The 23342-nt window shown below is 45.6% G+C and overlaps 2 protein-coding genes across 6 annotated transcripts in view; one reads left to right on the forward strand and one right to left on the reverse strand.

Annotated features, from left to right (window-relative positions):
- SLC37A3 (solute carrier family 37 member 3) lies at positions 1–21705 on the reverse strand. Of its 4 annotated transcripts, none has more exons than XM_015285544.4 (15): positions 21382–21705; positions 18839–18999; positions 18249–18363; positions 16626–16718; positions 15711–15794; positions 14473–14618; positions 13736–13832; positions 12608–12692; positions 11357–11538; positions 8795–8936; positions 7464–7565; positions 6047–6094; positions 4989–5140; positions 3238–3303; positions 1–2508 (listed from the first exon to the last, which is right to left on the reverse strand). In XM_015285544.4, exons 2-15 carry the CDS (start codon positions 18937–18939, stop codon positions 2416–2418), a joined length of 1506 nt encoding a protein of 501 aa, XP_015141030.1. In that variant the 5' UTR covers positions 18940–18999; positions 21382–21705; the 3' UTR covers positions 1–2415. The 4 variants fall into 4 exon arrangements, with proteins under 4 accessions (XP_015141030.1, XP_015141024.1, NP_001012556.2 ...); XM_015285538.4 differs by lacking the exon at positions 21382–21705 and adding an exon at positions 21005–21057 and having other exon boundaries at positions 18839–18995; NM_001012538.2 differs by lacking the exon at positions 21382–21705 and adding an exon at positions 21005–21057.
- The window catches only part of RAB19 (RAB19, member RAS oncogene family), a 7293-nt gene continuing 5205 nt past the window's right edge, over positions 21255–23342 (forward strand). The window contains exons 1-3 of one of the 2 annotated variants that reach the window (NM_001278002.2): positions 21255–21311; positions 21405–21613; positions 22418–22601. In NM_001278002.2, the coding sequence (NP_001264931.1) occupies positions 21419–21613; positions 22418–22601 (379 nt within the window). In that variant the 5' untranslated portion in view covers positions 21255–21311; positions 21405–21418. The remainder of the gene's footprint in view (positions 21312–21404; positions 21614–22417; positions 22602–23342) is intronic. The other variant, NM_001278003.2, reaches the window with a different exon arrangement.

Here is a 23342-nt window from a genome sequence, read left to right on the forward strand (position 1 = left end):
TTAGCCCAGCTCAAGTCAAAGTTTATTGGCGAGTTTATTGGTGAGAGATTGGTTTGGGCACTGTCAGATTGAAAACTTTTCTCCTTCTGAGCACCTTGAAGAAATACACAGGACACAAAGGCAGGATGACAACTACAACCGAAATGCTGAAGACACGGGAAGGCCTCGCTAAGGTCAGGGCCTCAGAGCAGCGCTGCACGTAGATGCGAGCTGCAGGGCAGCCTGTGCCCGCTCACAGCACTTCTGACACTTCTCAAGAGGGGACAGAGCTGTTTACAGGAAGCCATTTGTTCCAGGGGCTGCCACCCCCCGCCCCCGGCGACGTCCCCTTCCCACCCCACCTTTCATCGCAGCTTATTTTGCTCCCGGGCAGCGGTCAGAGAGCCCATCCAGGCTGGAATTTGAAACCGAGCGTCTCAGACAGCACGGCTGGGCCAAACGGTGCCACCATCAATTTCGGAACTCTGTTTCAGGGAGTTTTGATTCTATTTGTACAGGAGCTAATGAGTAGCTTGGGACGTGAACAGCAACCCCAGGGCATAATTGTGAGAGCCTGATGATAGATTCTCGGTCCCCTGCTCTAATTATACGGGCAAAATTGGAATGGGAATGAGAATAGACAAGAACAGGATTTCAGGTCCCCCGTCAGATTAACGGTATCATTTTCCCAAGCACCAACACCTTTAGAGGATTAGCAAAGAAGGCAACAATCACCTCCACCAGGAAAGAAAAAGACTTTAAAAAGAAGTATAAAAATGAAGTAGCCGAGCTTCTGCGTTAGGAAAGCTGTGCCCGGAGCTGTCGCTGCAAGAGCGGCGATCACCAAGCAACCGTTCCATACAGTAAAACCATAAGGCACTAATCACATTCGGCTCGTTACAATCATCACATGATTAAAAATTGACATTCATAAATTAAAAACAAAACAAAACAAAACCAAGTCACTGTACATGTTAAAAAGGCAATTTTCCCATTAAAAACAGTATCCGATTCTCAAGGATTTTCCTGCCCCTGGCCCCCACCAGGCATCGCTGTCCAGTTAGGTCGAGTGTTTGATCAAAGATCTGCTGGTTAACACATACCTATCACACAAACATCCCGAGGCAAAAGCAGAAGACAATTTGTTGAGAACTTATTCAGTGATCCCGTGAATAACACCATCAGGTGTCAGAGGTGTCAGTCAGCCATCCTGCTGGCTGCAGCACTGCAAAATGCTCAAACACTCCCATCCCAAGTGCAGCCACGTGATTTTAGAGCTCACTTGCATCTATACTCCGACGTACAACTCAACTTCAGAGCACTGGAGAATAAGCTCCCCTACGCAGCCGCACAGAGGGCAGCACAGGGGAGACAGCAGCATTTGCTTCTTGGTACTGCTCCAGGAGGATGCTTCAGTCCCTGTCTGGAAGCCCTTGCCTGAGAGCAGCCAGGTCCCTTAAATTCATCCAATTTATCCCTTGCTGGAGTTAAAAGTAGTTGCCCCATAAGGACGCAATCAGCGACACTCGCTTCCTTCAGAGGAGCACCAGACAATCCCAGTTTGGTCAGTATTGATCAAAGTACAAAACACAACCTGGTAGTGAAAGTATTTGTGTCCCATTGCTGATCCCCAAAGCCATTCAAAGTTCCTTTAGAGGCAAAGGATCTGTTAAGGCTTTTTCTCAGAGATCACTGTAAAATACCACCTAAATATTGCACGCCATTTGTCTGCTTAAATATTTTAAAAAACCAAAATCTCATTTCCCAGAGATTAGTAGTAATATTATTAATTAAAAAAATGCTAAAATAAAATAAAATAAAATATGGAGTTAGCCTCTCCATGCAAATCTGCTGGAATAGGAGACAGTTATCAGCCAGGGACAGCAGAGGTCCATCTGTGCAGAGATTTAGCAACAGGATTTTTGAAACAAGTGGACAGCACAAATTCCAAATAGTTTTTGCCCTTTCTAAAAGCTACAGTGATTGCAAATTGAGACTACCCATGAAATGCACTGTATGCTTTCACCAGCACAACAAAGCATCAAAATTCATTGCGAGACAGCCTCCCTAATGTCAGTTTTAAACACCTGACCTGTAGTCAGGACATCTAGAAATAAATAAGTAAGGGAATAGCAGTGAGAGCACCCAACAGCAGACTCCGATGTGACTGCTGGCATGGAGAAGCCTGGTCGGCTGGGACAACCCACCAGCCCTGTGGATCGCCCAGCTCTGAGCAGCAGCTCCATGACGCAGATGGTCTCAGGACAGGTATTTGGTACTGCGATACTGAGCTCGCAAAGGCAGGCGGAGCACAGCTCGCAGAGCCATTCTGAACTAGTCCAAACCTGGAAGGTGTAACCAACAAGTCTCCCAGGGATGTGATTAGTGTCCCAGCCGTCAGGTTCAGACAACAGTCCTTCCGGAGAAAGGCAGAAATCACTCAGCCAGCATCCGCAGGCGCCGCTCGTGCAGAAGCAGTCTGATCTCCCTCACTATTAACGGCGAAATGAACAGGATGGTTGAACTCGTCTGTAGAAAGAAGCATATCCAGGACAATCAGCACGGAGCAACAACAGCTGCAGCCATCGTGCGCTCCAGAGAGTGCTCAAGGGCTCCACTGAGAGATTCGGGCTAAAAGCTGCTACAACAAGGCGCTGAGCAGTCAGAGTGCCTGAGTTTGCAGGGAGGCTGCTACGACTTCAGCTATCGTGATTTTCCTTCCAGGAAGAAGCTGAGCCCTTCACCTCCTCACTTCCACCTCCTCCGGCCTTCTCTGCCAGCTACCAATCAAATTCCATTGCCAGCAGAGATGCAGAGACAATCCCTGCCACTTCCAGCAAGGAAGAACAGTTTCAAGACCCTAGTCACTCCTCTCACTAACCTTCAAGGGCTGACAAACAAGCAGCTCTCTGAAAACATTAGGAATTACATAGCGTGGAGATGAATGAGGAAAATGCCCTGCCTTGGAAGTCAGTCAGGCAGAATGAGCTTTGGGAAATGCGTACAGGTATTTTTAGGTAAGTATTTTTGTACGTCTGCCAAAACCCCCATTCCTGTTGAGCAATGTGACTTTAAAGGATCCAGAATGAACCTGGCTGATTTACACACCCCGAGGCAAAGGCACACCGCTGACCACTCTGGTAACTGCATCAGAGCCTGCAGCTACTACAGAGGCAGACTGCAGGCCTAGGTCACCATGTCTCAGTTCTCATAAAACCTTCCCATTGCAAAGAGAATAAAAAAGGGGTGCTTTCTTACCATTAGAATGAAGAAATAGAAAACCCACATCCATCCCAGGTTCTCTTGGATCAAAGACACCAGATACTGAAACAGAGGAGGAGGAGATGATTCAAATTGGGAAGATAAGCACCACATTCAGACATCAGTCTTTCAGAATTTGTGGGCTGTTAACACGCCATAAAGAGCTGATCACAAAACCTTCCAGCTGATCTTTTCCTGTCAAGATAGATGACTCAGGACAGCAGCCTTGCTGTGTAAAATCCCATCTCAGCAAAGCAGAGACATCATCCTGAAGCTTTACAGTAACTCACAGCAGCACAGAGACAGAGCTGAACTACAGCTTCAAGGGTGACAAATTGACTCCGCTGAATACAGGGTTTTTGCGCAGAACACCAGGCCATAAGTGGATGTAAGTACTCTCAGAAGAGCTAAAAGCTCTAGAATGGCTTATAAATTAGACGGGACACATTTTTAAGAGCTGTGCAACTACTAACTACTTAACCCTCCATCACAGGCGAGACACTTGAGACTACAGCCTGTTCCGAACTGCATCCTTCTTCTATAGGACTATGCAGTGTGTAAAAAAAAATGCATTCCCTATTAGCAGATTTATACTCAATTGCTGCACAAGGGCTCCCTTTCTTCACCACATATTAGCACAAAGCAGGATGTGAGTTTCCAACACGTTCACTGTGCATTTGCTGTTACTCACACACCCCCAGAATGACATCATGCTCGTCTCTGCTGAAATAAATGCCACGTTGGAATGGGAGGCAGGTGGAATTTTTCAGAACTAAAGGCCCAATTTTTATGAGGACGTAAGTTCCACTGCTATGCGTGGGGGAAGACAGAAACACTGAAGACAACGTAGCAAGAAAACTGAATGCAGCAGTGAGCTTGAATACATCCACCAGGCACTTGTAATTTTCCACGTTTAATGGAGCTAAGTGGCATCTTTCCTATGAGACAGAACGACTGTATTCATCAGGCAATAAATGACAAGTATACATCCAAATCCCTTCAGGGAAAAGAAACTTGCACGCCTTGCCTAAGCCATTGGTACTTCACCAGCACTACAGAATGCCTGGAATAGAACTGGCTCTGATCCTCCTGCTAAGTCCCCCCATCCCAAAGCACCTCTGTATTCTCCCACAAAGTTAACGCTTGTATTTGAGAAGTAAAAATGCCCCCAGTGGGCGCTCTGTCTGCTTCCTCTTCTGCAGCAGTCTGCTCTTCAGGCCCCTGGCAGCAGACTGTAAGGACTATCAAAGAACGTGGTGCCAGATTTACAGGGTGTAAGAGACATCCGCACATAAAAAGGGGAGCCACAAATAAGGGCAAAACTGAAATTGCTTTGTAAACACTGCAACATTCATAATGGGTGTTCTCATTTTCCTCAGTCCTGTAGGTAAAGTTTTCTGTAAGCAAAGATTCTGCTATTACCTTTGAGCAAAAATCCCAAACAAACTTCAAAACATTTTATTCTCCCTCTTTGCGAAGCTGACCTTTTCTTGCTTTTTCCAGTGCAGGGTATGAATGCCTCAGACTCGTTGGATTTATGAAATTGCTATAACGATAGGGCTGGAAATACTCAGTCTGGTTCTTAGTTAAACTTAGCCACTGGATCGCAGAACGTACTCTCATGGTTGTTTGTTAAACAAATACTACACATACACACATACCCCCACACTCCACCCAACAGAGGAGTGAGCTAGCATGTGTAACCACAACAGACCCTCCGCCTCGTTCCCAGTGCTCTGTAGCCTCACCTGGCCCACTGCAGCACCAATGCTGCCAGTTCCATCCACAATCCCCGTGACTGTTGCCAGAGCCTCACTGCTGCCTCTCACCAAATCCTGGCGCCCCAGGTCAGCAGAAATTGCAGAACTGATCATGTTAGAAGGGCCACCAATGAAAAATCCTGAAAGAGACAAGGAAACAGCCTTGGTGCAAATCAAGCAAGGGGATAGATTCTCAACAGAACGTCTTCGAAACACAGATTCTAACAGGCATAGCTCAGGAGAAGGATTAATTCTAGGACCAGTGATCACAGGCTAACTGCAGGTAGACACTGACCCTCACAGCTGAGGAATACAGTCCTGACACACCGGACATACATGGAGTATGCACACACAAACTGTCAGCAAGCACATCCATGTTCAACAGCACAAGCTAGGTAAGCAGATGTGGCACAGTGCAAGGAGTCAGAATGCAATAAATTGAAAAAGCTACTATTTAACAGTGTGTATATACAAACCCTCAACATGAAGTACGCACAGCACAGGTATGCCCCCATGCTACAGCCTCATCGTCCGAGGGTTGGTGGAGAGATGGAAGAAAAAACCTCCATGGGACAGGAAGTTCTGAGTAGGAGTGTTTGAAAAGAAAGGCTCTATTCATGCAGGCTGATCTTAATTCCATAACACATCATCATACATCTGGTGCACAAAAAGCTCATGACCCTTCACAGAACACAGGGCATTCAGGGTCCTGGCAAACACCCTCAAAGCTCAACTGCAGTTCACTGCCAGGTATTTTGGTAGAAATCCACCTCCATCATACTGAGCCAAGGCAGACCATAGAATATAAACTTCCACGTAGTTTATATTCCATACTTCCCTCTGTTAGGCTATTTTTCTACAGGTATATTCCAAAAGTAACCTATTTGGGGCCTCATATTTTATTCTTTCTGCAAAGCTAGTAGAGATGACAGCACACACAAATGCATTACCACTACCTAAGCCTGATTTTTCCACGATGTATACATACACACATTATAAACGTATTAAAACATCTATTGGCATAACAGTGGCATTTTAGACAATACCTGTAATTGCCATGATCACAGCATTGATAGGTTTGCTATTAGGCGAACCTGAAGGAGAAAGAAAGGGGAAGTCTTAAGTAAAACAAACAAACTTGAGAATGTCATTTATGACTTTATAGGAGCAGCACTATTATGTACATGCAGCTGCTTTTCCATCCTCGGTGCTTCTCAGACATTCTTTTCCCCAGAACCTCAGTTCCAGGCATTATCTGAACTCCTTACTCCACTACCACAACTTTGGGCCCCCACATGATAAAGTTGCTACGTGTAAGACAGGTTGCAGTCCTGTTGACATGTTCTCAGTCCATTATCATTCTTATGTGCAACACACGTTTCCATCAGTTTGGCTGATAGAAACGTAATTACCACAGCAATAAGTTTGTGTTGCAAGTCTGAGACTTCTGCATATCTTGCTCAACTGTACTTTCTGAGCCGAGCGTCAGACACCAAGGACTTTTGGCTGCTCTGCTATCTAATACAAGCTTCAAACTTCTCCAGCAATAATATTTTGTTTGCTTCTAACCCACTTTTGACAGTAATGAGGTAGCAAAAGTTCTCACAAAACTCCACCAAACGCAATCTTTGCTATCTAATGGTTATACATCACTGCCTTTAATTTGAGACCATTGGAGCACACCAGCACGCCTCTGAAAAGGTACACTTTACAGGTCATGTCCAGCTTTGGCAGTCATTTTCATCCACAGACCTCAAAGTGCTCTATAAAAGCTGGCCTGCAATGCCAGTTCGTTTTAGAGGAAAATACAAAGGAATGAAATGACACAGAAGTGAGTCAAAGCACTCTGGAACCACTGAAGAATACACCTCAATGTACAAACCTGATGCTCTTAGAAGAGCTTCATAGATGTTTCTCTGAAATGAGATCTGCCTATAACAATTTTCCTGACAGAGTTTTTCTAATAGCCAGCCACCAAGAGATGGATCTACTATAAAGGAGGCAGGAGCTCTTTGATTTTAGCACTTTCAGAAAAGGAAGAGGTAAAGCCTAAGAGCTTCTGCCTCTTTGTAGTGTATACACACACATTCGTCAGCACAGATCTTCCCCAGATTCTCTTTCCTCTTACTACAGAGACGTGCCTTACATTTCCTGCTCTGCCAGTTGTGGTTTTGATACAGTGACAAGGCCAGAAATCTCACTGACACTAGAGAGGGATTGGTACCACAACTTGTCAGCGTTGGGATATCCAACCACTCAGAAAATTCTTTTCCATCTCATTAATCAGATAATGGATTTCTTCCTGTGCAGTGCTGCACATGAAGTAAAATACACCAAAAGGCAGCATCCTGGCTCAGGAGCAGCTTCAAGACCAGAAAACGTAATTAGAACAGGGTGTGCTCTGTCTTTCTCTAAGAAGCACCAAATGAATGTCTGATCATTATGCAAACAAACCATACTCACGGCTGTATCCAAAGAGAGAGCCTACAGCAAAGAGCAGGCTAATTGCTAGCACTGGGGCTCTCTTTTGCAGCACGTCAGAAATCAAACCCTGGATAGTTCCACCTGCAAAAATATAAATCATCATCAGGCCTAGGATGCTAACACTTGAAAAAAACAAGTTGTTTCACTGAGTGCACTGGTCTCTTGCCTTCTGATTAACGTGCATTTTCTCTGCAATCCAGAAAGTGATGTCTCCTGCCCTTACTCCTCAGACACAAGAGACAACAGTACACCTAAGTGGCCCAAAAAGAGCAGGGAAAACTACTGATGCTACTTTCTCAAGAATCTGTTGCTTTTTTTCTTCCCCCTCAGGCACACAACTAGTCAGTCTTTCCTTTTCCTCAATCCCGCTTTCCTTTTCCTTCCCATATAGCAGCAAAGACAGCTCTGAACGTGAGCAAGCTTAACATTGTGGCTGGTTCCCTTAGCTGCAAGTGCAGTTCTTTTTCACAGGGAAAGTATTAAGCACACAGGGGGCTCACGTTCCCTGCTGTCTCACCTACTTAGGGTAGATGCAGCTAATTGCAACAAATGTTGATAGCTGACACAAATCACCTTATGCATCACCACTGCCTCCATAGGAACTGCTACGCTGGTAAGAACTGCAGTGTTTGAGAAAGCCTAATTTAGAGAAGGCCACAGAGGCAGAAAAACTGACACTGAAAAGACCCAAACAAGGACGTATGCTCTAGGAAAGCAAACTGGACTAGGTAATAAGGCAAGAAATTGAACACAGGAATGTGGAAGCCTAATCACAAAGACGGTGTGCTCTTTATTCTGGAGGACTAGAGGCAGATTTTGCAGTCAGCAGAAAAAATACCACTCCATTTTATTTCACTGAAGATAACAGAGCTGTACCTGCTCTACTGAGCTTTGTGCTGAGTCTGTTCTTATAAATACAGGACAGAAGGTAAAGTACAGCACTTCACAGCCCGGACCTTACCTCTCTCTCGAGGGTTCCTGTCAGAAAGGAAGCAGCAAGCAGTTGGGATGCTGTTTTTTGTGCCTGGCACTTTTCAGGAAGCCCTAGCAAGTAAAGAAATACCCGCTGGGGGTAGCGTCAAAGAATACGATAGCATCCTCTAAACCATATGTGAACTATCTGGGGAGCTAATATACTCTGCATTTTAGAAAATGGCCAAGCACACACATACATAAGAAGCCTATTTATATATTCAGCAAACAGTCAGATTGCAATGAATGTGACTGCTCGGAGCTGCACTTGCTGTCTTTCATTTTCAAATGCTAGCAGCACAGATGCAGAAGATGTCACCACTCCTTTGCTCACTCACCTATGATTCCTCCCACATCATACCAGATGGAAAGCTGGTCAGCTTCTGCTTCTTTCCATCCAAAGTTGTTGCTGAGGTAGAAGGGCAGCCAGAAGAAGAAGGAGTAATTCACCAGCTTCAGGCAGGCATAGGCCAAAGAATACTGGAACAAAGAGTGGGCCAAAAAGCAGTTAGCACTTGAACAAAGTAGAAAGCATTTCTGCTTCTTCCCATAAAGCTCTGTACCTAGCAGGAGCTTTCAAGGGGAAGCGCTTCTGCATTTCATATAAGAAGACAGCACCATGAAAGCTTAATGCTGAACATCAAAGGGAACCCAGGAACACGAAAATCACTGTCAAGAAGGTTATTTTCTTTTCACTAAATGCAATGGGTTAAAATGCTTCCAGTGCAATCTTGAGAGGAACTGACACAAGGCTTAAAGAAAAAAAAAAAAAAGGGAAATTTAATATTTAATTCACCTTCTAAGGAGAAGGGAGTTAACCATACGACATGAAACAAGCTTGAAATTTACTCATCTGCACACCATGCTGAGCAAAATTATGTGAAGTAGTTCCTCCGTGCTACTTTTTGTTCTTCAGAAGGCTCACCTGCCTACAGCACCAGGAGAGAGAGAGTTTCATTCATAACCACCAGGTAAGTATTCCAGGACAGGTTGATTCCAGGAAAGGTTTGGCCAAAGCTAAGCCTCCACAGGCAGCAGCTGAGACAAGCTTTTGCTTTTGGCTGCTGAGCTCAACTTCCCCTTAGACAACAGGAAGTCTCCTTCTGTAGACCTTTCCTATGTGGCAAAGGATCTTTCTCTGGGATTGCTGGCCCAGCATGCAGCAGGATGAGGCACACTATTTCTGTAATGCCTCCTGATATACACTGACACAGCAGTTTAAGGGAGCCACATTTGAAGAGGTAAATGAGGATGAAGGTAGAAAAAATTACCTGCTCGGATCACAGCTTTTGAGAACATATGCGCTTGAATGTTAAAAAGCAGATTCTTCTGACACAAAATCATCTCTTCTGAAATTCTCAATACATCATTATTACCAGCTCTGCTCTTTTATAGGACACAAACTAAGCTTTACCACACGTGCATGACACAGAGATGTTAAGAGTTCTGTCTCTGACTGTGAAGAATCACACTGTACAGAGGTATTTATTGCAATGTGCTTAGAAACTATCAGACAGATCGACAAATTTGACATTGAATTTCTGGAGGTCCAAGGCAAAACTGTCTGTGCTGAAACTCTTCCAACCATATGACTCGGCAGGAGAAGAAAGGAACTACAGAAAAATATTTGAGACCTTTGTAGGATTTTAACAGATCTCTGGAGGTTCTCTCAGTATTTGGTTTCTCCCTCACTGATCTGACAGAGAACTCTGACAGAAGATAAAACTCAGACTCAGAGGTGTTTGCATTGCTGGGTTAACACATAGAACATGCTCTCAAAATCCCAAGCACAGAAACAACATCAGTTGTGGAGTACCTCCTTATGTTCTGGTCAATGGAAAACCATTGCTAAGAAATAAAGGTTCTTTTTCTACCATCACATTCTTAGCACCACCAAAAGCCAAGACAGTTTATATGGCATTCAGCCATACTAAGCAAGAACTCAAGAGGACTCCATTTTCTTTTGCCATTCATCAGTCAAGGTCTTACCAATGGAATCGTGGCTGTATAAACACTGATATCCATCTACTCACTCCTAGAAGTAGTGTTGCCTTAATCACAATAGCCAACTGCTTAGCCCCTTAAGGATACCTGACAATATCACCCTTTCAGTAGTTCTACTGCATGATCAAATCCAAATGGTTCACACTTATTACTGAGTCAGCCACTCTACCCACTTCAGTGTACTGTAATATTCAGAGGGTACAGAGCCCACCTGCACAGAAAACTGACATCATTTTTAACGGCTGTTTCATTTTTTCAACTGGATCAAATTCACGAATTGGGCAATACTGCTGATACAGAAGTACAAGTTCTCACGCAGGGGACAGGATGAGGACGTAGGGGAATTGCATCACCATGCCTTGTTTCCAGTTATCTTTTCAAAAATACCTACTTTGGCTCATTACATCATCATCACATTGACTAAGGCTTTTTCAGGCCAACCTTCTGTTCTAAAGCAACTAAAAATAGCACACCCAAATATAAGCATCACAGTGTTTAATGTAATGCTCTGCTAGCAGTAAGAATTCAACTTCATAGGGTAGGCCAACTACCTCAGCAAGAAAGGTAGCTTTACTCATTGCCTCCTTTCTAAATTCACCAGCAAAAAGGGCGGGATCTCCACAGCCCTAGCTGGATCACCGTGTTCACTAAATGAAGCAGGACTCCAATGGGAAGAGCAACATGCAACCCCATATCAGGACAGTATTACAGTGTGTGCACACAGAGATAATTACCCCAGTCCCAAGGTTTTAACAGGATAAGTCGTCAAATGTTGGCAGTCAAAACACACAGTCAATGTATTAACAATCGCATCAACAAGTGCAGACAACACAAAAAGTCACATTTATATTTAAAAAATAATAAGCCAGATCCCACTCAAGAATCTGTGTTCTCACCAGTACTACACCTGGAAGACAACAAGCCTGGAAAAAGCCGATGGCCTTTGGTTGGCTGTCAGTGTCAGCTGCTTGAATAGAGTAATTGCCTTCATCGTCATCTGCATCATCATCGCCCATCAAAGGTCTGTTGGCATCTTCCTCCACACTGCCTTCTTCATCTGCTCCAAGCTCAGGAAGGCCTAAGTTATACAAGGGATATGCAACAGGAACAGTGGACCACAGACCGTTCACCCTCTCCCAGGTCTAAAGCTATGCTCTCTTCTTTTTAAGCAGTTCTCCCTTTGAGAAGTTCCCTTGCTCTCCCACACTTCCATCCTCCTTTGGCTTAGAAACATGTCTAGATGGTGCTCTGCAACGTTAACAGCTTCTAGCCTTTGTCTTCTAGCACTCTTGAAAGTATTCTCTCTGGTCCTGGTGTTGACTTTGTCTGCTCTGAGTGTCTGGCCATTAGTTTGGAGATACACCAAATTAGTGCATTTCCCCCCTTACTTGGTGGTTGGGATCCTTGCACTTGGTTCCTGGTTACCACCTCCACTGCGCATGGAGGCTGAGTGTACCACCGCCTAACAGGTAGCAGCTGTCAGAGTAATGCCTCCTCTGGAATGGAAGTCTTAGGAACTGCACTGAGCTTTCAGAGCTGCTGAACACTTTTATGCAGGCTCTTTTAGTGATACCAACTTTATAGCCTTTGCAGGCAGCTGGGAAACCTCCCTCCATATCCCTGTCAAAGCTTGAAGAGTCTTGTTTTCCTGTTATACTTTGGCTTGCCTAAAGATATAGACCTTGGAGAAGGTCTATATCCTGCCTGACAGCTGTTTATCTGGCTGCTGGAAGCTTGCACGCTGAAAGCACTTTCCCTTCCTAATGTACAGTTAAGGCTTGCCACAGTTCTTTTTCCTACAGTAGCCCATTAACAGTTTGCTTACTGTTTCTTAAAACACTATTGGTTTTCCAGGTGAACAAAAATGCAGAATTAGGCACATCCTAAATGGAAGAATTTGAGGTAAACTGTTTTACTTTGTTTGGTTTTTTTTTTTTTTTTTAATATCCAGGCTCTATACAGATGATGCATAATGACATTCAGTGTGATTTTGATAAGAGCATTTCCTATATTAAAGTGCAGCACCATTTTGTAAGGATCCTGAGGATTAGTGCTGTCAGAACATGCAGCGCTTTTAGTACTACATGGAAAGCTGCAAATCTGCTTCCCATGAAAGAACTGAAATACTACAGCCCTCTTCTACTTACCCACTTCCTTTGGTGAAGTCAGGAGCCCACAGAAGACGATTACTCCTCCAGCAAACTGGACTGAGGCAGTCACCAAGAAGGCATACTGAAGATAAATAAAAAAGATATTATTTTTAAAAGGCTCTCAGTCACGTGGGCTTCTTTGATCAACGAGGATCTCTCTATATCCTGACCCTGTCAGAGGGTAAATATAGCTACAACAACTCAGACTACATCCACAAAACTTGGAAACAAGTGACCTCTGCATCTCCTGAACAGACTTGGTTCTATCTAGGTGATGGAGGAAGGAGCTCATCCAACACAATCACAGGTCCAGCTACACTGGAAGGCACTGCTTAAAACGGTGGCAAACACCAAATTCAGACCAGCTTGCTCAGGAGAGTCTGTTCAATCAGGTCTTGAAACCCTCCAAAAGCAGACTCCCCAGGCTCAGAGACCCTCTTCCAGTGATTAACTGATTTCACAGTGAAATGTCTCTCCAAATCCCAGCTGACACCTTTCTTGATTCACTTCATAGCCACTGTTTTTTGGTCTCTTACTGCGCAACGCAGAAAAGAATCTGACCCTGATTTCTCATCAATCTCCATACAAGCCTTGAAAGGCTACTATTTGGTGCCCAGTAAGGTTTCTCTTCTCAGCCCTGCTTGTCTGTGCACATCATGTGCTCCAACATGCCCTTGCTCCCTGTGTTCAGTTGCCTGCCTGGCATACAAGCAACATAAAGCACACCTGGCCTCTTCCCAGCAAGAAGCTGTATCTCTGTATCTATCAAAACTACACCACTACTCAGCAGCAATGAACTCACTTTAGTGAGAACCTGTGATGGATGTGATTCGAAGAGCATTTTAAGCCACTCAGATCAGAAAAGAAGACACTACAGCATTAAGGCTCTTCAAAAACATCAACCACATAGCCAAGAAGTCTCAAGTTCATTTCTCCCAAGTCTGAAGGGTTAGGAAAGGAATAACATTCTGTTCTGTCCCCTGCTTCCTACCATGGAATTACAGAAGATGAATCTGGATGTTCAGGTAAAAAAAATATTCCTATTATTTTTCAAGACAAGAAACTGACTCTGCATAACCCAATCAGACACGCAGGCCTAGCTAGAAGCCAGACAGCAATACCTACCTCGTAGCCATACTTGAGAACGCAGGAGGCAAGGAACGCCCCAAGGATATTTCCCACAGATGCACAGGCACTCCAGAGGCCAAATACAAAACCTCTCCTGCAGAAATAAAAGAGAATTTGGAGGGGAGGATGCAGGGAGAGGTAATATTAGGAGCGAGACAGACAGATAACGTTAGAACGAACTTCAGTTTACTTATAAAGTCACAACATTCTCTTGCCCGCTCCAAAGAGAATCAAAGGTCTCTTAAAGCAAAAACAAAACAAAAAAAAAAACACATAGCAACTTGGGGACACCAAATAAATAAGCAAGAAATGTTCTGTCCTGAAACACTTGTATTACAGCAGAGATAAACTGGCTTACAAGCTATGGCTGCAGCTCATCAATAGCATCCCCCAGAGACAGACTGTACACTCCAATAAGTCACTCTCCACTTGAGCTCTTTAGTGATAAGTGGTCAGAACCAGGTAATCCAGTGACAACAAATTGAATTCAGCCACTTTGCACTACAAAACTTTTCAAGTTTGACCTCATGTCTCTAGCACACACAAACGTGTTCATACCAAACTGTTCCATGGCTCCAGAACAGATAACAGAAGAAAGTAAGGCATCCCACACAACTTTAATTCTGACTGAAATGTTGGCAAAAGAGAGTTGTGCCTTTTTGGCTTGAGACTTCCAGCTCAGCCAGCTACTCGACAAGTCAAAGAAGTGAGTCACTGTAGAAATCTCAGCTTACCCAGCTTTTCCAAACCAATTGCCCATGACAGCAACCACACAGGGCCAACCAGTGGACTGCAGCAAGCCGTTCACAACCCACAGACAGCAGTAGAACCACTTGTTGTAGAAATGCAACCACTCTGTGAGCGTACCAAAGAAGAATACCTAGGGAAGAATAAGTAGAATTAGTAAGAGATCATAATAAAACGGAAGAGAAACCATGAGGCTACTCTGGGAAGCTGAGAGTGAGAAGTAAAGGCATTTCAGGGAGAAGGTTCCCGGCTGAACCCAGGCCAGAGTCAGGCGAGGTATTGTTTGAGAAATGGCTCAGAGTTAACAGCACCCTCTGCTGAGTCACCACAGCACCAACTCTGGAGCCCAAACAGCTCGGGAGAGAAAAACATCTTTTCAGCACTTCCACTCCAAAAGACTTATTTTTGTAAACAACCCACTCATAGCCAAAGAAAGAGACAAATACTTTCAGTAACAATGCTAAAAACCCAGCGGCCTCTTGATTTGTTACTGTACTGACATCTGAAACCACGGGTCTCCACGCAAACACAAAGCCTCCAGTAGCTCTTTATCTTTGCAAAAATTAACATAAATATCACAGCCAGGTTTCAAATTACCACATGCCCTAATCCAAACTAGCCAAAATAAACACACTGTGCTGGATGCATGTCTGCCTGTGATCACGTGCTTGCAGAATGCAACGCCCCACAGTGGGCTTCACAGTTGATGGGTAAATCAAAAGCACTCTACACAGTTTACATCACTTCAGTTGCTAGAAAACCACAAGGAGATAAAACTGATGCACGCTTATCTGCAGTGGCTCGAACTTGAAGAATGCTTTTGTTTCATGCAGTCATTCATTTCCGACACACGTCCTGTTGCCAATTACAGAATAAGCAGATGAATGCTGAGTACTGTTAGCACACCCTTTAAAGAAGGCGGCAAGAACTGCGTTTGCAGGCAGAAAACTTGATGCCAACGTATGTGTTCATGGAGAATAGTTACAACAGCAGGCAGTCCCAGAAAGTCCAAATACACCGATCTTGTACAAAAGCTATTCATCAAGTCTCTAGACAGTGCCTCAAACACAGGAAATTCCTTCTGACACAGTATCCATAAATAGATATCTCAAGAACAGCTGAGTCATCCAGTAAGTGTACTGAGACCACTGAGGTACAGCTACAGCTCAAGGCAAGGTTCACACAGTCTCTTCTCCAAAAATAGATCCAGTCCGTTCCAACTTACCACCAGAGCAGATGAACACATGCCAAAAGACAAAACCCAGCGTAAATTCAGGCGGTCTCCCACAATGCCACTCACAAAGAGACCCTGAGAACAAAACACAACAACAAATAAATCCACAAAATGAGTACCTGTTATGTGCAAGAATTAAAATGAAGTAGAAGGAGCAAGCTGACCCAAATGCTTCTATATCAGCTTACAAGTTGGTTCTAACCACTTCTGCCACCAAAAAGTCATAGAATTGCTCAGGTTGGAAAAGACCTTAAAGATCATTGAGTCCAACCATGACCTAACCGTACTACCCTAACTAACAACCCTCCGCTAAATCGTGTCCCTGAGCACCGCATCCAAACGGTTGTTAAACACATCCAGGGATGGTGACTCAGCCACCTCCCTGGGGAGCCCATTCCAGTGCTTAACCATCCTTTCTGTAAAGAAGTTTTTCCTTATATCCAACCTAAACTTACCCTGAAGCAACTCGAGGCCATTTCCCCTCGTCCTGTCACCTGTCAACAGTGAGAAGAGACCAACCCCGCTCTTGCTGCAATCACCTTTCAGGTATTGGAAGAGAACTGCTTTTCCTAAGTGGTTCATTCAATTTCTTATGTTTACAAATTTTAACCGAGTTTTTGGAGAGCTCAAACTACCCCTCCCACTCACTCATGAAAGGGGTATAAGAAATGTTGAAATGACAGTACTTCTCTTGCACTTGTCAACAACCATGTTCACATGGAACACAGGCATAGATGGAACAAACACAACCAAAGGAAAAAAAATGCTCATGAATCAAACTTTTTAACTGCATTAGTGCTAGGCAAGTCCAAGAAAGTCCTGTCCATCTGCTCCAAACATAGGTGCATCGGATCTTCGACCAAAGATTCAACCAAAGCTCAGCAGCATTGGGTTAGTTTTACTCACCACAGCATAGGAAAACAAAAAAATAGTGTCCAATGTTCCCAAGAAGAGAGTTGCTTCTTCTGCATTTGGAAATAAATGGTTGCTGTTCCATAGCTACAGGGAGAAAATTGTAACAGGTAAGCAGGGAGAAGCACAGCACATTACACTCTTTTCAATGCAAACCCCAACTCCAAAGCAGAAGAGCATCTGGCCCCAGCATTGTCCTATTCTTCCAACACTTTAATTAACAAATTAAGAACAATTCTCACGTTATTTACTGCAGAAAATGCCCACTGCCATTTTGTTTCACTTCTAAATGACAAACTAGCAAGCCAAGTGAGAAATGCAACTTCCACCTGGATCGAGACAAATGACTGGAAAACAAACTCTGCTTCTCACAAGCACACAACTGTTAGACAGCTTCTTACATGCAAACACTGATGACTATCTTAATGAATAATACAATAAAGTCATATTCTGTTTTATGTGCAGTGCTTCTCCTGTAGATATCTTCCTGTCTTCACTAAATGAATAATTCCCTTAAAGCCTTTGTGGCAGCAACCATAATAAGGCATGACAGACCACAAACAGAAAAGTGAAAACACAAAAGGAACGCAGGGAAGAAACAGACTGGATAGAAACTATGCACAATGAACTTCAGTCGCTAATTCTTTCATTTCTGTGTTAACCCATATTCAGCATGATCAAACAGAGGAAAAGGTTGAGTTGTCCCCAAACTAGCATTAGAGACATCAGTGGAGAAAAGCAAGCTTTGAGCATGACTTGAAGAATGAAAAAGTTGATTAGGACAATGCTTCCCTTACATTCTATCCCCATTAGAAAAACAAGCAAACAGTCCAAACCTGGCCTACAAATGCACCTAACTCAACTATCTCAACAAGTTTTAGTTTGATTCTGCCTCCCCAGAGGAACATCCTATACAGACAGCACCAATAACACATCTGATTAGATTAAGAGACTTAACTTCAATATGGCCAATCAACACAGCTTCTGTGTAAGCCTCATGTGTCAAAGAAAACTAATAAAGCCCTTGAAAAACATTTGCTGCCACTTGAAGCCACCAACACCTACTTATAGCAGTAGATCTCAACTTCTAACGGATTCCTGGAGTTCCACAAGCTATTATGTGTCTTAGAAAGATAAGAGAATCAAATCTCTTGTCACTAGGTTTAAGTTCATTATAAAACCCCCAGACGACTTACAAATCTGTAAAGACTGAAAAGTACAGATCTAATAAAATCATGGTATGGTCACCAGGACCAGAAAGCCAGAGCCAGGACGTTAAAGCACTGCAACCCCATTCACTGCTCTCCTTTATTGCCTCGGGCACTTCAAAGCAGGATCCCTCCTTCCCCCTCCCTCACCTCCTCCATTCTGCTGGCTGTATTAGCAGGGGGTGTCCCAGTCTCCATCAGAACACCAACTTCCTAACAAATTTCTCTCTGGGAACCCCTAGGAAAGAGTTCAACACCAGCTGGTGATCCAGAAAGCTACAGTTCAGAAACCTGAAGTTTCCACACACCTTCAGAGAAGCAACCCTGACAGAAAGAAATAAAAGAGCCTCCTCAGCACCACAACCCAAGCACTGGAAGTTACTCATCTTTCTTAGCACCTGCTTGTTACCTCATTTGGCCGGAGCTCAAAGGTTGTGCTGTTTAGGCAGGATGGAGTCCACTGGCTTGAAATGCTGACTTTGACATTACTGAACGTCTTTCTGGAAGCATGGAGCAAGGAATAACTGCCAGAAAAAAACACAAGCACAGGTTGGCCAAATCTTCTCTGCAGGTCACATGGGAAAGGGTAAGACTCAGAATTCAGACATATGCTCTGAGTAACAGAGAACTGACATTTTGGAGATGGTTGCTAGCAATGGGAACCCCAAAATCATGGGCAGATGCTCATTTTAGAGAGGGAGAATCTGTCTTGTGCACCCACCCAGGCCAACCCTTCTGCCATGGGCTGAGTTCCCAGCAGTCAGTCTCACCTTTGGTGAAGGCTCTGTTGGCTGGATTCCCCAAGGGCACAGCACCCTTCACTTTGCTATCGCGGGACTCCCAGACCAGCTGTTACTATTGACTTTCAAGTTTGTTTTTAAGGCTCAGAGCCAAAATTAAGAGTACTTCCCTACTTTTGCTCTCCTTCTTCGGACAAGCTCTGCGCCTCCCCAAATTCAGCGAAACAAACACCTCTCTGCAGAAAGACAGTCAGCCTACCTGAAGAAGGTCAGCAGGAACACAACAATATGATGGTGAGTGCAATGGGACACCAGGCCTCTGTTTGAAGGCTGTCTCCGCGAGCTTCCAGGCACAGCCATGGCCCTGCTCCTGCTCCAGCAGCAAAGGTTGGTTGGTGCTTAGGTCATTTTGTCTTCTTGCTTAAAGAGAAGAAGGTGGGAAAGGAGAAAAGAAGAAAACATACAAATTAAAATACAAGTACAGAACACAGAGCTGTTCACCAAACAGCCGGAATTTAGCAGGAACGACTCTATGCTATTCCTTCCCAATTCAGTTCACATTTCCATTTATCTCATTAGCTATACATTCCTTGACAACTTGCATTTTTTCACCCCCATTCTCCAAACACCCCATGGTCATTCTCCAACCCATTTTTCTTGTGCTCCTCAGTGCCCATCACCAGAGGAGTCCCTCCAGGACCTACCAACTACAGCTCTTCCCATGTCAACGACCATTGTGCACTGTTTACATACTTGGTAGACTACAGAGTGGTCTTATGTCATACATAAGTTGTTCTGAAAATAATGCATCCTATTTACTTCCATGGAAACTACAACAGACACAAAGAGCACAATAACACTATTTGATAGAGCAAAATTGTCAGCAACACTATTGTTCAACATAGTCACCACTATTAGCTGTGCAATTTCACCACTGATGAACAAGTGCCTACATGCTGTGCTCATAAAGACCTGCACTTGCAGAGGTGACCTACTGTTTCACAGCTGCTATCGTGGTATTGTAGCTAGGACATTGTTATCCATGCAGTTCACCTTTCCCTGGCCTGAACAGATGGAAACCAAAAGGCACCAAATCAGGACTATATGGTGGGTGTGGTAGGACAGTCCAGCCAAGACTGGCAATGTACACCTCAGTCTTCAAATTGGTATGGCCGCTGTGCTGCAAGAGAAAGGTTGTCTTCTTCTTGGGCCTGACTCCAAAAGTTCAAGCCTTCAGCTTAGTCAGCATCATGATAGTCACAGTTGATGGCCTGTCAGGGTTCCAGGAAATCCAGAAGGATCACCCCTTTCCTATCCCAAAAGACACTGCACATCACTCTACCTGCTGAGGGTTTGTCTTGAACTTTTTCTTCAGTGAGCAATTTGCATGTCACCACTCCACGGACTGTTGTTTTGACTCCAGCTCATAGCGGTGACACCATGTCTCATCACTGGTAATGATGTGACACAGGAAAGCATCACCTTCAGCCTCATATTGGTTCAATAGGTCCTGACAAACTTGCACGTACTGCTCTTTCTGATCCTACATGAGCATCCACGGGACCCACTTTGTGCAAACTCTGCAATACTCCAACGTTGTCATCATCATTTCCAATGCACTGAAGCCGATATTCAGCTCTGTACACCGTTCCCTGGTCATAAGCCACCCATTCACACGGATGAGCTGATGGAGAGACTCTTCACTCTGTGGTGCACAGCTGTGCGTGGCAATCTGGAATGCAACTTGTCCTTCACGTCACTGCTGCCACTGCTGAAACACACCACCCACAGCCTCTCTGTGCTCACATCCACTGTTTGGTCTGCATAAGCGTTCAGCAAGCGCCGATGGATGTCAGTGGGTGCCATTTCTTTCCAGCAGCCCTCTGCTGCTCCTCCCTCTCCTGAACGCTGCAGCAGATAACAGAGGTCTCCAGAGGACAGCAACACACCGCAGCTTGTGCAACACTGAGGGAGAAGTTCCTTCCCCATGCAAGCTGCCTGCACAGAGATTTACTGCTCCCCTGGTGCCAGCACACACAGGCACAGATCTGTTTGCCCACAACACCCAGCGCCTGCAGGGCTGAGTGCTGGGTCTGACTCCAGAGGTACCATCTTTCTATAGAATCACGGAACCATAATGTTAGAAAAGACCACTAAGATCACCCAGTCCAACCAGCAGCCCACCCCCACCATGCCCACTGCCCACGTCCCTCAGTGCCACATCCACACGGCTCTGGAACACCTCCAGGGACGGTGACTGCACCACCTCCCTGGGCAGCCTGTGTCACCGCAGCACCGCTCTTTCCGAGAAGAAACGTTCCCTAACGCCCAACCCGAACCTCCCCAGGCACAACATAAAGCCACCCCCCGACCCAGCCGCCAGCAACCAGACACAACCCGGGCGCGGCCCCGCAGCCCCACGTACCTCACCGCCGCGGCGCTCAGGAAGTGGCGGCCCGGGCGGCTCTTCCGGCGGGGGCGGCCCACGGGCACGGCGGGACTTGTAGTCCGGGAGTCCGCTCAGCGCCCGCCCCGGGGAGGCCCCCAGGGGTCCCGCCTCGCAGCCGGCGCGGAGGGGAGGGGAGGAGAAGGGAGCGGCACCGCCCCGGCCGAGGGGCGGAGGAAGAGGAGGAGGAAGGGCCGGGACTACATTTCCCGCCGACCCCAGGGCGGCAGGGCGGGGTACAAAGCGGCGTTACCTGGCCGGCAGGTGAGCCGCACAGGTGGCTGAGGTGGGTCTTGTTCGGGTAGCGCTGCCTCGGGGAGGTGCGGGCAGCCCCGGGTCGGGGCGCGGTCCCTTACCCCGTGCTCTCCTCTCACTCCAGGCCCGGGCTGCGGGATGCCGTTCTCCAGCTCCAGCGCGGACGACGCTTTCGATTACCTCTTCAAGATCATCCTGATCGGGGACTCCAACGTGGGGAAGACGTGCGTGGTGCACCGCTTCAAGACGGGGCAGTTCTACGAGAAGCAGCAGAACACCATCGGAGTGGACTTCACCGTGCGCTCGATGGATATCGACGGCAAGAAAGTGAAGGTGGGTGACGGGAGCGGGCTGGGAGGCGCCTCGGGGCGGGACTGCGGCCGGGCCTCCATTACCGCGTCGTGAGCGCGGCTCCGGGGGGACCCGAGGGCGGTGTCTGAAGGGGGTTGTGGGAAAGAACGGGGCAGAGTGTTTAGCGGGGTCTGCTGTGACAGGACGAGGGGAAATGGTTTAAGACTGAAAGAGAGGAGATTTAGACTAGACTTAAGGAAAAAGTGTTTTACAGTAAGCATAGTGAGGCACTGATACAGGTTGCCCAGAGAGGCGGTAGATGCCCCATCCCCGCACACTCAAGGCCAGGCTGAAGGGGCTCTGAGCACCTGATGTAGCTGTGGGTGTCCCTGCTCATTGCAGGGGAGTTGGACCAGAATGTCTTTGAGGGTCCCTTCCAACTCAAAATGACTCCATGGAAGGTTGGATAGCGGACTCCTTCCCTCTGCCTAGCCCTGCAGCAGGTTCATCTGCTCTTTTTCCTTCCCTATTAAAAAAAGCTGCCGTGCTCCTTATCGCTCAGCCCACTTGTTGAGAGTGGGAATGTTCGTCTATTTATAAAGCCAGCATTAATCTAACAGACCGCTCTCCGGTCTGTGTAGGTTGTCCGTATCCGTATAAATGTCTCTTCAGATCACAGAATCACCACGGGATTATAGAATGGCCTGGGTTGAATAGGACCTCAGAGATCATCTAGTTTCAACCACCCTGCTGTGGGCAGGGTCACCAAGCACTAGACCAGGCTGCCCAGAGCCACATCCAGCCCGGATCTACTGGTCTTCACAACTTGAATCCTTTCTCTTGCAGATCCAAGTGTGGGACACAGCCGGTCAAGAGCGCTTCCGGACAATAACCCAGTCCTATTACAGGAGTGCCCATGGAGCCATTCTTGCCTATGACCTTACTAGGAGGTCCACGTTTGAGTCTATTCCTCACTGGGTTCATGAAGTTGAAAAGTACGGTGCTGCGAACTTGGTCATGATGTTAATTGGTAGGAATCTAAATTTAAATATTACATTATATAGCTTTTCTAATATGTGCAAAATCCCCCTCACTTCCCCACTGCTGCTTAGAGCATCCATGAACCTACGAATTAAAGGGGAATACGGTTTTAATTAAAAGAATGAAAATACATATCAGTTTCATCTCAAAAAATCAAAAAGAAAGTCACAGCCTGACCCTGGCAGGAGCAGGCCCATTGCAGACAGTGAAATCTCTTCACGTGTTCCTTTCCTGCTAGAATAATGCAAGGAACTTGCTGGTAGCTTAGCAAGCAAACACAACCCTGTTGATGTTAGAATGGCAGTAAGCCCGACCCTGTGCTCCTGATGTGCAAGAATGCAGCAGTTTGATCATTCAAAATGAAGAGAGATGCACAGAGCAACACAACTCCTCCTTCTCATTTTTCCTCCCTGTTCTTGTGATAATGCTTGTCCATTGCTCTGTAATGTGACTCTGACTGGGTAAGATGGTACACAGGCACACAGCTTCTGCAAAGCACTAAGTAGCCTGCTTGCACTTCTCTTCCTCTTTTATTCTGCTAGCATTCAAGAAACTTTGCCTCTTGAGGAAAGGGATGAGTAGAAATTGCTGAGGTTGGAGATAAGAGGAAGCAGGATGGTTCTTTCCCTTTGGGTTTCAGATTATTATTGCTCTTTCCCTCCCCCAAGGAAGCTGCAAATGAGAGCCCTGGCATGCTAAAGTGATAGAGTCTTTATCTACTTTCCACTGC

This window comes from Gallus gallus, chromosome 1 (assembly GCF_016699485.2).
Source record: "Gallus gallus isolate bGalGal1 chromosome 1, bGalGal1.mat.broiler.GRCg7b, whole genome shotgun sequence".
NCBI lineage: Eukaryota > Metazoa > Chordata > Aves > Galliformes > Phasianidae > Gallus > Gallus gallus.